At 40.6% G+C, this 13,848-nt stretch overlaps 1 protein-coding gene across 2 annotated transcripts; it reads right to left on the minus strand.

The window, feature by feature from the left end:
* On the minus strand, positions 1 to 10,887 carry znf831 (zinc finger protein 831). 2 transcript variants are annotated; one of them, XM_026306390.2, is made up of 5 exons: positions 10,452 to 10,887; positions 4,716 to 9,033; positions 3,276 to 3,463; positions 1,739 to 2,648; positions 1 to 564 (listed from the first exon to the last, which is right to left on the minus strand). In XM_026306390.2, exons 2-4 carry the CDS (start codon positions 8,983 to 8,985, stop codon positions 1,746 to 1,748), a joined length of 5,361 nt encoding a protein of 1,786 aa, XP_026162175.1. In that variant the 5' UTR covers positions 8,986 to 9,033; positions 10,452 to 10,887; the 3' UTR covers positions 1 to 564; positions 1,739 to 1,745. The 2 variants fall into 2 exon arrangements, with proteins under 2 accessions (XP_026162175.1, XP_026162174.1); XM_026306389.2 differs by having other exon boundaries at positions 1 to 2,648.
* Positions 10,888 to 13,848: the final 2,961 nt, after the last annotated feature.

A 13,848-nucleotide genomic window follows, 5' to 3' on the forward strand; every position in this document is an offset into this window, starting at 1 on the left:
TCAGTAAACAACATTTGTTTTTATTGACAAGATAAAATGATATGCAATACATTTGAGATGAATTCATTTGTCAGTTTTGTGGAAGTTTATAAAATTTCAAATGAAAAAACAAATACTTGAAACAATAATAAATCAGCTTTTACAGTAGCTTTAATAGTAAACGGTTGCAGATTTTTGCGCCCTTGCCTTTCACTGTGTTAACTCATTTAACATGTCAAACCAAACAGGCCGGAACAGATACACTGTAAATAAAGCTCATTCAGCACTAATATACTTGCCAAGTCCAAAAGGTTTTCTGAGCACTAATGGGCTGGCAATTGACAAGCAAGGCAGTGTGAGCTACAGCTGGATTTATGTACAGAAATGTTCGCATCCACCCATTTCCTCTTCCTGTGAGTTCCGTTGTCTTAACATAGCTTGCTGACTCATTGTAAAACCCAGACTGAAAACAGGCTCATGCCCCACCAGCCAATGCCTACTTTACCTGGGTGATGTGTGATTGGCAGCAGAGATCAACTTATTTTGGCAGCATGTGTACATGATTCACACGCATGCAGGTGTTTTCTGGGAAGGCAGACAGAGTGAGAGTGTTACAGAGTCCAGCTTATGACAGAGAGTGTGGGAATCTAGACACAAATTATGGCAAATTATGCATGTGTAAACATGTGTGAGCTGAGCGGAAGTCACACAACATTTCTTAGTGGCAGAACTCATGGGTTAGGTTAAACAGCAGAGATAACCACAGTCTTCCTGTTAGGACTTATGTAAAAATCACTTGTTCCCTACCAGATCCTAAAATTATGTAAATACAACCTCAGACTATTAACAACACAGGACATACTGTACTTTACATAAAAACAATGCCAAAATGCAGAAACAATGTGTGAAAAACAAAGTACACTGAATGTTTTCATAAGTTGTAGAACCAACTTTAGCAGCAATAACTTGAAGCAAACTTTTTCTGTATGTATCAGTCACATTGTTGTAGAGGAACTTTGGCCCACTCTTCTTCTTTGCTTGAGTACATTGATATTTGAGGGTATTTTTTTTCTTTTTTTTTTTATGCACAGCTGTCTTAAAGTCCCGCCACAGAATTTCAATGAGGTGGAGGTCTGGACACTGACCAGGCCATTGCAGCACTTTGATTCTATTTATTTTCAGCCATTCTGTTGTAGACTTGCTGGTGCTTGGGGCCACTGTCCTGTTGCATGACCCAAATGCCACCACGCATTAGCTGTCAGACAGATGGCCTCACATTTGAGTCTAGAATACTTTGGTATACAGAAAAGTTCATGGTCAACTCAATGACTGAAAGGAGCCCAGATCCTGTAGCTGCAAAACAGGCCCAAATTATCACCCCTCCACCACCATGCTTGATGATTCTGGTGAGGTGTGTGTGTTGATAAACTGTGTGTGGTTTTCACCAAATGTATCGCTGTGCATTACAGGCAAACATTACCACTGTGATCTTGGCAGCAGGTTGCTGCTAATTACCTTCTTTGTTATGGAAGCAGTGGGTGTACTTCCTCTTTCACACACTACTGCCTTTTAGCTTAGTTTTTATTAAATAAATAATGACAGGGTGAAATATGTCATGTGTAGTTGGTCATCTGAGGTTGTATTTACTTAATTTTAAGACGTGGTAAGGATCAGATGATTTTTTTATGTTCTGACATGTAAAACCATAGAAAGAGTGACTGTACAACTTCAGATAGTATACATGCATCTGTATGTTCACCTTTGTCCTAAAGCTCAATGATAAGCTTTCCTTCATCATCACTACTGCTGGTGTCCTCTGAATAGTCTTGGCAGCTCTGCACAGGCCTCACACCACTGGTCAGATACTCAGCTGGCTGGTAGCTGTGAAACTGTCCAGCTAAGAAAAACGACTGGTATTTGTTGGAAACGTCAGGTCTCCCAGAATTACTGTTCTGTGTTGTGTAGTCATTTGATTGCCAGTCCTTGGTGTCCTGCTCAGGTTTTGGGTAAACACAGGGCTTTGGCAGTGGTCCAGTATTATTATCCAGCATATTGTTTCCTTTCCATCCAGCACTAGCTGTACTGACTTCAATTGATTGAGAGACTTGGCAGAGGTGTGTGGTAGATGATATTTTGACATCAGGTGGGACACTTGGGTTTTTATGACTTTCTATAGTAAACTTGGTAGAACAGCTTACCTCTGTGCTGTTGTTACCTTTAGTAGGGATTACTTGCTGAGTGGACATACCCTGCTTTTGCTCTTGCTTTTCAGCCTGACTTGAAAATGTTTGTGTTTGCTGAGGGCTGGGCTCAATTTGTGAAAAAGCATTTTGCAGTTCTGTTAACTGGGCCTGTGCTTTGATATGTTCACTTGAATGTGATTCACAAAAGATCATCTGTGTTTGGTGGTTATGGATGATGCTGTTTTCCCAAAGTTGTTGTGACAAACAAAAGTTACTCATTTCCAGTGGGGTTTGTAGAGAATTGAAATGGCTATTTTGACTGCTGCTGACTGGTAAATTAAGGTTATTTGATGTGCTCAAAGCTTGCTGAGGGCTCAGTGGAGGGCATTCAGACATTCCTGAGTGTGTCTGGGAAAGATGCTGAAGATGCTGCTCAGATAGCCAAGAATTTTTAGAGGAATTTGTCTTGACCCTTCTCTCGTTCCCCTGTTAATAAAAGAAGAATGTAAGGATGAATATCACAATAATACAGCCATTGTCTCACTCCATTAAACCACTCATTAGCTTCCTGCATTTCTTAAATACCACAAAACATAATGTGTCCAGTGAGCTGTAGCATCATCAAAGAGAACATATTAAATTAATGGAGCTCTGTTCTTAAACTATTCACCATACATTTTAAGGTTTGAAATCATAAGGAAAGACATTCTGCCAGCTGTCTGCTTCTGGTACCGTTTTAATGGGCTGCTGATGTTTACAACATTGGCAGAATGCTCATAAATCCTCACCATTTATATGTCTTGCCCCTGTGTGTGAAATGCTTTTATTTCTTGCTTCACTTTATTTTCAGCTTTGACTCATCTTTAGGATAATTTATTTATTGTGCTGCAAATATTTCATGAGAAAAGAAACAAAATTCTTGCTTGGGCGTATCTCTTTTCTTGGTAAGTCTCTAAAAAATGAAAAACAATTCTGTGATGTAGCAACCCTATTGCCTCAAACCTGCTTCCACATGATCCCACATGATCAGGAAAGTCACTCGTGACTTTGCCATATCTAGTAAAACTATGTATCTACAGGTAGTGTCTCAGTGTTGTCCCACTCCCATGGCACCTGGTCTGTCTTGATTCCTCTGTTCTTATTCTCTCCTTTCACCCCTACACCATCCTGCTGCTCCACGCACTGGTCGTTTTCCTCTCCAACCTCTTGACTGCGCTTTGGCCTCGCCCCGATGCTGGCTAGATGCTCAGGGGTCTCTTTCCGGTATGCACATCCCATAAGGGAAGCTCCCTCTATAAGTCCTAAGGGAATAAAGCAAATGAAATGCAGTTAAGTCATCTGACTTAATTCTTTTCCATCCATCTTAACTTGCCAGTTATAGAACTATGGTGGGATCGTACAACTTACATTAAAGTGTAGATGAACCTTTAAGTGCTATTTACATTTTCATTTGGATAATAAAACAAAACATATAATTGAATGCCATAGTACCAGCCCATCTACAACATTAAAGGAAATTGTTTTCTGGTATGAATACATTATTCTTACATGGACAAAAGCGGACAGAGATAATATGCAAACTTGATGAAAGACAAAAGAGCTTTACACTTTATATAATAACAATTTTCTTCATCTGCAGCATCTTGTGTGCACAGTACTCTGAGAAAACTCACATAGACAACACATCTCCCTTTCTGCCTACTCCCCTTTAAAGGTTTCAATCCATGACTTCAACAGACAAGCAGCAAGAGTTAACCTTAACCTGGCAGACATGTGATGTTTATGTGCAGTATTACAATACATTTACTTTGAACAAATATGCATGACTACCACCTTAAATCCACAGTCAATGACAAGTCTTTCCAGGACAACTAGAAAGCATGTTTGTTGTTTCAATTTAGCCAGGAGGCAGTGGATTGAGGTCTTTCAGTGGCAACTCTGTTGCTTAGCCTGTACTTCCCAGGACAGTTTGATATAACTTTGTTATTGTCTGTAATCCTGAGCTCCTTTAAATTAAACAGTGGGTAAGCTGGTGTTTTGTGCTACTTTGGGGATCAGATGTCATTTTCAAAGCCTGCAGGACAATATGTTTCTGTGTGAAGGCCTGATAGGCCAGAAGGAAAATCATGTTCGAAATTAAAGCCACATGGATCTTGAGACAGGCAATCTTATTTTACCATGAAGAGATTTTTAAGTAAACTACCATTTGATTATTTTATCTTGAATGAAAATACCTGACAGAGCATTTCTGTCAAAGATCTTCATATCTAGTGCTGGTTTAGGACAGTTTGTTTTACTCAAAATCCGGTTCAGATAAGGGCTTCATCCTGTAAACCTCTGAACATTTACTGCCATCTTGTGGTTGAAATGGCTGTTTGTGTATTGAAATGTGCTCAGATCAACAATTGTCAAAGCAAATATAGTGCAGTCTTTACATAAGATAATATTTTGTTTTACGGCATATACCAGCTGAACAGTGTGAGTGCACCTTATATTCTTTGGATCTTAGACAATATGATTAATAAAAAAGAAATAAAATAGTTTATACAGTACCTGCAATTGGGTTCTGGATAGCTGGCTCAGATGAGTTGTTTTGGGGTCTTTCCACCTGGATGTTAGAAGAATCTGAAGTAAACAAAGCCAGTTGTTGTTCTGAATGGCCTGAGCTGATTCTGTTCTGTAATTCACTGTCCAAAGGTCCCACCCTGTCACAGCCCCTGTTTGCAGGATTAGATAGATTCAGAGTCTCTGGTAAAGTAGGTTCCAAAAGATTACTGTAGTTGATGGATGCTTGTGGGGTCAACTGTCTTGGAGATTTGCATTTATTGATGGAACATGAAGGAAATGAACCAGATAGCTCATCAGCACCTGCACCACTGGATGGCTGACTAAACTTAACCTGCAGAGAAGGTTGGGTTTCTTCACTTTCCAATCTGCTGCTTTTGTATGCAGATACTTCACCTGTGACTTTTAATGTGCCAGTATAACAGGAGTGTTCTTGATTTTTAATTTTTATTTCACTTTCTTTTTTCTCAAGATCACTTCTTGTACTACTCTGGCTTATTGTGCATGGAGACAGATGGGTTACAATGAGATTGTGTTCACCAGAGCTTGTTTGCAAGATCAGTGGACCTTGGCTGACCTTGTTGTCCAGCAAAACTTGCTCCTTGACATAATGCTTCAGAGAAAGCGTATGTTCCTCCTCTGAAATTTGGCTTGTTTCTGACTTCACAACCTCGACTGGAGCAGTAGTTGACATAACTTCACCTGCAGAGGTCAGGGTCTTTGTGACAGTATTTACATGACTGTATTTGCATTGTGTCAAGCCTAGATTTTCTGGAGTCTTAGATTCAGCTGATACTGTAGCCTGAGTGGAATTTGTGTGTTCAGTCATATGGATATTTGGCTGAAACTTTCCAAAGTGGACAGACGGTGGTTTAATGTTGTCCACATTAAACGTAGATACATATTCAGTTTGATCCAACTTCTCTTGAATCCCTGGCTGTTGATGATCCCTTGCTTCACTGCTCATTTCCATGGTGACAGAAGTGTGACCTTTATTTTGGTTTACTTCAGGTGCTAATGCTTCCACGTCACCTGTCAGTGACTGGCTGCTAGCAGCTTGCCGCTCAATCTGTGGTTCAATGAGAGCCAGCTGCTCATCAGATATGATCTGAAAGCTGATCTGGAGGTCTGCTGTAAGAACATGAAACACTTTCTGAGCATCTGGTTGCACCTGATCAAACGGTGCAATTGGGGTGCTTGGACCACCATGTACTCTGTTTACAGGGTTTAACTGATCTGATGCTGGCGAGAGATGTGACTCTGACACAGAAGAGTCAGAGTTAGGTTGATTTTGTGAGGAAGCTGTAATGGCAGCAACAGATGCTTGATTGTTTACAGTGATTTTGGTAGGTGTAGCAGGGATATTTGCAATCATAGGTGCAACAGGTCTGGATAACTGCACGGGCACAATGCTTGTTTGAGATTTTGAGGGCTGTATTGAAGTACTGCATAATCCTGTTTGATAATTCTTTAGGCAAGTTGTGGTTATTGTAGTTTCTGCAAATTGCCTGTGTATTCCAAGTAGACTAGATGCTGCATTTTCATTAACTATTGGTGCATTAGCATGACAAAGGGTCGTGCCTGTGCAGGTGAAGAGGAGTTGGGTTTCTGCTGAATTAAAAGCATTTGACTTTTTAATATTGTAAGCCTGCACTAAACATGAAGTAAATGCATCCCTGCATTTATTTTCAGACGTTGTGGCCGACAGTGAAGTTTCTTCAGTGTGAGAAGATGACAAAGTGTTGCTGTCAATTCCTGTCAATTTATTCACATGCGGCAAAGTATTTGATTCAGGTTCAGCAGAATTAGGTAATTTGAGCTGGTACTTGGGCAGGAAGCTGGTCTTGTCAGCAGAAGAGATGGAAGTGGCTGGTGAGGTGGTAACAGGTGGTTCATTTGTATTGATGTACGGTGGGAAGAGAGCTCCTTCAAACTGATTGGGTCTTTGAGCTTTTTGAAGGTTAACATAGCTGCAATTTACATCTTGCTGAAGCACACTGCCAGTGACAGAGGAAGCGGGATGAATCATTGTGTTTGTTTCGGCCTCCATCTTCATAGGGTAAATTATTCTGTCATCAGTTCTCTGTTTTTTTCTGTCAGAGGGAACATGTGCTCCAGAGAGTCTTAATATAGAATCAGTATGTTTTTCATCATTAATCAATCTACCTGCCTCTGGACTGCTCATGCTGCCTGTTTTGTGGCTAACCAGTGATGCAGCTGAAGGTAATGGCAGTACTGACAAAGACAGATTTCTCTGGAGTGGAGTTTTGAGAGAGCTGCACGATGGATGAAGCTGGCTAGCTTGTAGATTCAAATTTACAGCAGAGATGAGAGATGACTTGGTTGGTGGGCAGTCTGAATGGCACATTGTTGCATTGCTGTTTGTGATGCTTATTGTTGAGTCTGTTACTGTTACTGTCTCAATATGAACTGCTGACAACCTTTTTTGTGGACTCTGAACATCATCATGCTCTGGGTTTATACATTTCTTGCCCTTGATAACACCGTTATCACCTCCTTTCTCAGCACTATAGAGCTTCTTAAATGTCCCACCCCCATACATGTACCACTTGTTGTAGGCAAACTTCTGCGCTTTCTTCCTTCTAAACTTTCTGTTGCTCGGCTCTCCACTAATGTAACCACCATCCCCATCACAGCTGAGACTGCTGGTGCACGCCTCCTCCACAGATGAATTCATGAAGAGACCGTCTGTTGTATGGTTGCCGTCTACGGCTGTCTGCCGGACCAGTGGGCGGTGAGTGGATGACTGCTGGTTCACAGGCTTGATCGCAAAACCTGTTGGACTGATCTGTCCAGCGCTTCCTCTGCGTATGAGTGTTACATAATCATTCTGATACGAGGAGGTTGGGCTTCTCCTCTCAGGCTGCAGCAGGGTAATGCTGAAAGGCAGGGAGTTGCTCCGAGTTAAGGGGGAATGTTCAGTAGTGGTGGAGTGCTGAGTAGGGACTGAGCTGTACAATCCCGGCTTCCTTTTTCTTTGTAATCCAACATTTACAGTTTTACTGCTCCTCATGTCAAAGTGAAAGGAATCCTTGTATGTGTATGGCATAGGGAGGTCAATGCTACCCTGTTTTGACAGAACTGTCTTCCGTGGCCTTACATTGTCCAGTTGTTTATCCTCCACAACAGCTGTGTTCTCAGAAATTAGCTTAGTTATACGCTCCTCCAGTGTCTTCTGCCCCTGCTCCCTTGCAATGTCTTTGAGCTCTTGTCCTCCTTGGCTTAGTTCTGAAGCTGTTTGTGTGCTGATGATTTCTTCAAGATGCTCTTTGGTGGACTCGGTGAGGGAATCCATACTATGGTCAGGTAAAATGCTGGCAGGGCTCGGGTAGTGGTCACTGCTTTCACTGAAACCTGAGTCTGTGCTCTCATGGCTCTGTGATTTTCCACTTGATACAGAGTTCTCCCATTGCTTGGAGAACAGAGTGGCTTCTTGTCTCTGGAGGGGAAGATGTCGATTAACAGTCACAATGGGTTTTACCTCTTCTTTTTTTGTCATTCCACTTTCCTTTGGTCCTGTGTTATGTTCTATAGGGTCGGACTCACTCTGTTCACTGTTAGACCCCTGTGTTTCAACAGAACACACATTTGTATTTTGCGTTGCAGACATAGTTGCAGGTAGTGTGGAATCCCTCTCCATGCTGCTCAACTCCTCAGCACACTCATCCACAGACAAACTAGGGGTACACATCTCCTTGGAACTGGACATGCTGTCAAGGCTGCTCTGTTCTGACTCGGACGAGAGGCGGGCATGAGCTTGAGTACGCTTATGTTTGTAGAGGTTGCTCTGAGTCTTAAAAGACACTCCACAAGTTGTGCAGGGGTAAGGCCGCTCCCCTGTGTGGCAGCGTAGATGTTTCTCTAGCACGCTGGGCTTCATACAGTCCCGTCCACAGTGTGGGCACACATGCTTTCCTGCTGATTTAGGTCTGGCTGCAGGAACAGCAGCTGCTAGACTCAATCCCGGCTGAGACTGCAGTCCACCTGCAATATGGAGTGTCAGAAAGGAAAGCGTCTCCTTGGAGTAGAGTGGCGGTATGGCCAGATGGAGCGTAGCTGGTCCCCGGGCATCTGCAGAAGGCTGCGGATAAGACTGTGCTGGCAGAGCAGGCACTGTGTGGATGTAAACAGCCGTCAGCGGGGCCTGGATGTCCATCCTCTTCTCTGTCTCAGCTGTGACGGAGCTAATGTGCACTGGAGCACTAGCACTCGCCGGTCTTGGCTTGCCAGTCTCCATGGTAACACTGCTACTGTCGTGATGTAGCAGTGCCAGGTCTCTAATTACCTGTGAGATAAGAACAGTTTGGATTAAACCTCTGCTTTGCCTCAGATCAAAAGGGACAGATCTGTCTATTTGAGCAGGATGTTTCTAGGTCTTGCTCTTAAAATATTCTCTTCTTTTGTAATTGCATTAATGGAACAGAGAAAATGAGCATAGCAATGAATAAATGTACTAAAGCAGTTACTGATGCAGATATTGAGGACATACAGCCAATAACACAACTAAACTAGTCTGGATTTACCATGTTGATAAATTCCAGAGTGCACCAACATAAATACAGAGCACAAAAAAAAATACAGAGTGAAAAAATTCAAACTAGTAACTTTGATTTTACCATTTAATTCAAGAGGATGGTGAACAGGAATACAATTCTTAAGATATGCTTTGTATGCAGGCAATGGAAATAAACAAGATGAAAACATGGGGATAAATGTATACATACAATAGATTGAAGCATGGGATGGTGGAAAGTGACTCACGTCAGGAGAGAGAGGTGTGAGGGAGTGAGATCAAATAATCATACATCAGAGGTTTTTAGCTCCCCAAATGAAATGTCTGCTGACATTTGCTGTTGCCTCTGCCACCAGTCTGCACCAATTAAATGGCATACCCTTGATTTTCACTCTGGCATGTGGTGGCTATGTCTGTCTTTGTCATGTCTGTGTAGTAATCTAATCAAAGCATAAAGCCACCTACATGAAAAAAAAACGGCTTTATATTAGGGCAAGCAAATTTTATTTCCTGTTGCTTCAACATGTGTGATGATTTTGCATAATTCACCCACAGCAGTACACTTGGCATAGAACATACTCTTTGTTAGTTGTACAGCATGAGCACACCCACGTTAGCTACTTTTTGTGGTGCTGTTGCAACTGAGGAAAGTTTGAAGCATGCAGTGCTTCTCTTCAGAAGCTTGATTTGATTTTTTTTTTCATATTTTTTACTTGGAAGCCTAGGTCTATCGTCTTACAAGAATGGGCTTTCACTTCCTTACAACTACAAGATGTCATTGTTATACATGCTGCAATGTCATGCAGACATAAAACTATAGTATGGACCATTGCATTATAAAGAGGCATGTTTTATTCTTGAAGCACTTGCTGTTATTTTAAACTTGTGTCCTGGGTGAAATGGGTTTAAAATGGGTCAAACTAGCATGGTATGACTAGCATCAAAATGTAAACACAAAAGAACAGTTTCTAGATTTTTCAGCTTTCATTTGACACCCTGAGAAATCATTTTTTGTTTCATCTTTTCCACTCTCCAACAACTGTTCTGACTTTATTAAGAACATTTGACAAAAGCAAATATCTGATGGTAAAAATAATACAATAAAAAAATCCAGAACATGCCCAAACTAGGCCAAAACTCGGGTGCAACAGTTTAGAAAAACAGAAACTGTGAAAAAACAAGTCACTTACCGTGTTGCATCACGCTAGAATCAGGACCGGTTATCCAGGGTAGAGGGTCTTCCACACTCAGTGTACCTGCTTCTCAATGTGTCATCCAGTTTTCCTCTCCAATCTGATTTTCTCTCACGGCTCTTAAACATGAACTGTTTCTTGTCATGAGGAAGCAGAACAAATGCAAATGAGAGAGAAGATGCACTACGAAAGTGGTGAGGCAGGGAGGAGGAGAGTGAGAGAAGGAGAAGGGCTGGCTGGGTGGGTGTTTGGCTGTTAAACAAAGACTTCCGGAGGACAAGATGAAGACACAGATTACACAAAGTGATCAGCGGGAGTGAAGGAGCGCAGAGGCCTTGAGCACAGAAGGAGAGATTTAAAGCTAATACAAAGTGTTTTGCAGAAGTTGAAGCGACTGGCAGAGGAAGTGCAGGCACAGTGCAGACGAGTTCCTTTCAACAGTCACGTTAGCTGAATAACTGATTACCATCAACAGTTTGAAGCAGTACCTGACTTCTGGCTCACTTATATACTCACTCCCCCCACCTACCTACTTCCTCCCACACAGTGTATTTCATACACCCACACAGACAAGGGTTCAGCAACACTAACGTTGATGTGGCTGCTTGGCTGCACATGCAATGCTCTTACTCTCACAGGCAGAGAACAAATGGATGAGTTGTGAGTGGCTGGAGTGAATTTTCCCACCTCCAACCACAGCTCCTATTACAGTATATGTCATTTTATAGTTGTACACCAATTCACACAGCACCTGGCTGTAGTCATACAATTGTACTCTTTTGAAACATTAAGAATTTATTTATATTCACATTCTTTCTCTACATTTAATGTTTTACTGGAAGCAGTAAATTCTGTGCAGATCCATTTCACACCCAAATATAGTAATGAAATTGTTATTTTTGGTTTAAGAAAACCAGTAAACAAAACAGATGCTCATCTCTCATAAGGACTACAGTAAAACATTAATATAATTCATTGTACTGTGCTATCAAGTAATAATATAGATCAGTGATAATTGTAATTCATAGTAACATGTAGACAGAAAGCAACACACAAGGCAACTTTATCATTATATACCTTTCTTGACAGCTTTGACATTTTGCATGTAGTTTCAAATGGCCTATGACGAGCATCCATAACTACAACATAGTGTTACTACATGTAAATGTATATTAATATCAATATCACATAAGGACTGGATTTATAAGTTTTTTTTAGGAGAGACTGAGAAGGTGAGACTGTAAAACCAAATAATTTTGTCAGTACAAATAAACACTTAACACTAGACTTTGTTTTTTAATCCTTTAACATTTAATTAACTCTTGCAATGATCAGTTTTTAGAAGTTTGTTTTTATTTTACTATGTGAATTAATGTATGAATTTAGACTCTTAGTATGTTTTCAAAGTTCTGTTTTTTTTTTAACAGCATATCATTGTGTGGGATCGACCATACAATAATCAGATGACATCTAGTGAAAGAAAACAAATAGTTTTTATATCATTTCAGTGCAACAGACTCTTGCTGGTCTCCAAGGCAACTGCAGGCTGGTCCTCTGAGAACATGCTTTGTGTTGACATGGTAACAAGACACCTCCTACCATACATGTTTTCCACTGTCCTTACACAGCTCATTCCTGCTGGGTGGAGGCATGCTGACACGTTTTTAAAGACTGAGTCACATGAAATGTTTTTACATTGCAGTATGTGTGTAGTCTAGTATATGAATTTGTACTGATGTCCTCTCTAAAAGTCAGCAGGGGTTTGATGTCTTTACTAGATGATATTTTGGCCATGTTATTCGGGTTACTAGGATACAAGGACTGAAGCTTGGTCAACAGTGACAAAATGCCAAGAGAATGTGTTATCCTGCTCCTCATGGTCCTGCAGTTGTTGAACCTCTGCACTGTTTAAGGAACTTAAAGGTTTGTTGCTGTTATTAAGCATTTATCTATGCAGATGCATCTACAAATGTGTTTTTAACCAAGTGACACATGTTGAGCTATATAGCCAATTCGACTGTTGTCTTACTATTGAATAAGTATTATCTGCATACATCAGTAGGACCCTGCTGGAGTCAATGAGAGTCAGTGGCAATTAGTATTAGAATGGACATAAACATTTCTGAGGGGATATTTACATTAGATTAATGTGCACTCATGGTATCTAGTGACCTGTGTTGCTTGTAGACCAATGTAATGTTGTTATTTTGTTGTTTATTTTTGCTGTTCATCCACTCACCCCAACCAGTCGACGGCCGCCCAAACTGTGTCCAGTTCTGCTGAAGGTTTCTTCTGTTAAAGAATACAAATACAAATACAAAAACTTTATTGTCCACAAATGTGGAAATTTGCCTTCAATTTCACCATAAAATGAACATAACATACCAGACCAGACCATATAATAACACTTTAAAAAGATCACATGACACCACAGGTAACTTGACAATCCATTTCATGTAAATAGCATCAAAAATATAAAATACCTAAAATATAAAACGAGATAAATAAATAAATAATTATGTAAACAACAAGGTCACAAGAGCACTACCTTCTATCTGGTATTCTTAGTTCATACCTAGTGTTATTAATGCAGCCTTGGGGACAAAAGAGTTCCTAAAGATGTTTTTGTTTGCAGATATTACTTTATACCTCCTTTTTGACAGTAACAAATCAAATTCACTGTGTAGAGGATAAGAAGGATCATTAATGATACTTACAGCTTTTCTTCCCATAAACTCTTCATAAATACTGTTTACATGACTTTGTGGCTTCCCAATTATCTTTTGAGGCCTTTTTGATTATTTTTTGCAGTTTGTTCCTTCTCTGTATGTTCAGCTTATCATACCATATTGACATGTTAAATGTTAAGATACTTTTTCCTCTCCACTGTCATAGGGATCATAAGGGTGATAATTGCTAAATGTAATTATCACCCTTATGATCAAGCACTTGGTCATTAAACACAGATTCTTTCAGGCTATGGCTTGGAATGGAAGGCATTCAAGGGCAATATCCAGCTTACATAATCAATAAGTCTATTTGATTGGACCCTTTTGCAGCATTTCTGCACACAAAAAGGCAAATGACAGATGTATTATTTGATTAGGCACCTCTCTTGCACACACTAAGCTATCATCACCCATTTGTATGTTCTGGGCCTACACTCTTTTTAGACCACATTGCAGGAAGAGGCAACAGCGAGTCTGTGTGTGGGTGGGTGCTGAATTGCTGGAAGCCTATATCCACTTACATATTAACTTATGCAGCTAAAGAATAGCCGACTCATGGCCCACTTTAGTTTGTAGCACCATTACCAATATCACCACTACTATCTGCTGCCACACACAGGTTATGTATTATTTGTGTTGATGTTACAATGCGAACCCTAATACTC

Source organism: Mastacembelus armatus, chromosome 5, assembly GCF_900324485.2.
Source record: "Mastacembelus armatus chromosome 5, fMasArm1.2, whole genome shotgun sequence".
NCBI lineage: Eukaryota > Metazoa > Chordata > Actinopteri > Synbranchiformes > Mastacembelidae > Mastacembelus > Mastacembelus armatus.

Bases quoted from the DNA above. Each gene is read 5' to 3' on its own strand.
- znf831 (XM_026306390.2), bottom strand. From the start codon at position 8,985: ATGGAGACTGGCAAGCCAAGACCGGCGAGTGCTAGTGCTCCAGTGCAC. The intron at 3,464-4,715 runs GTACTGTATAAA...TTATTCCCTTAG, and splicing joins TATCCAGAACCCAATTGCAG to GACTTATAGAGGGAGCTTCC. The intron at 2,649-3,275 runs GTGCCATGGGAG...TTTTATTAACAG, and splicing joins GAGGAATCAAGACAGACCAG to GGGAACGAGAGAAGGGTCAA.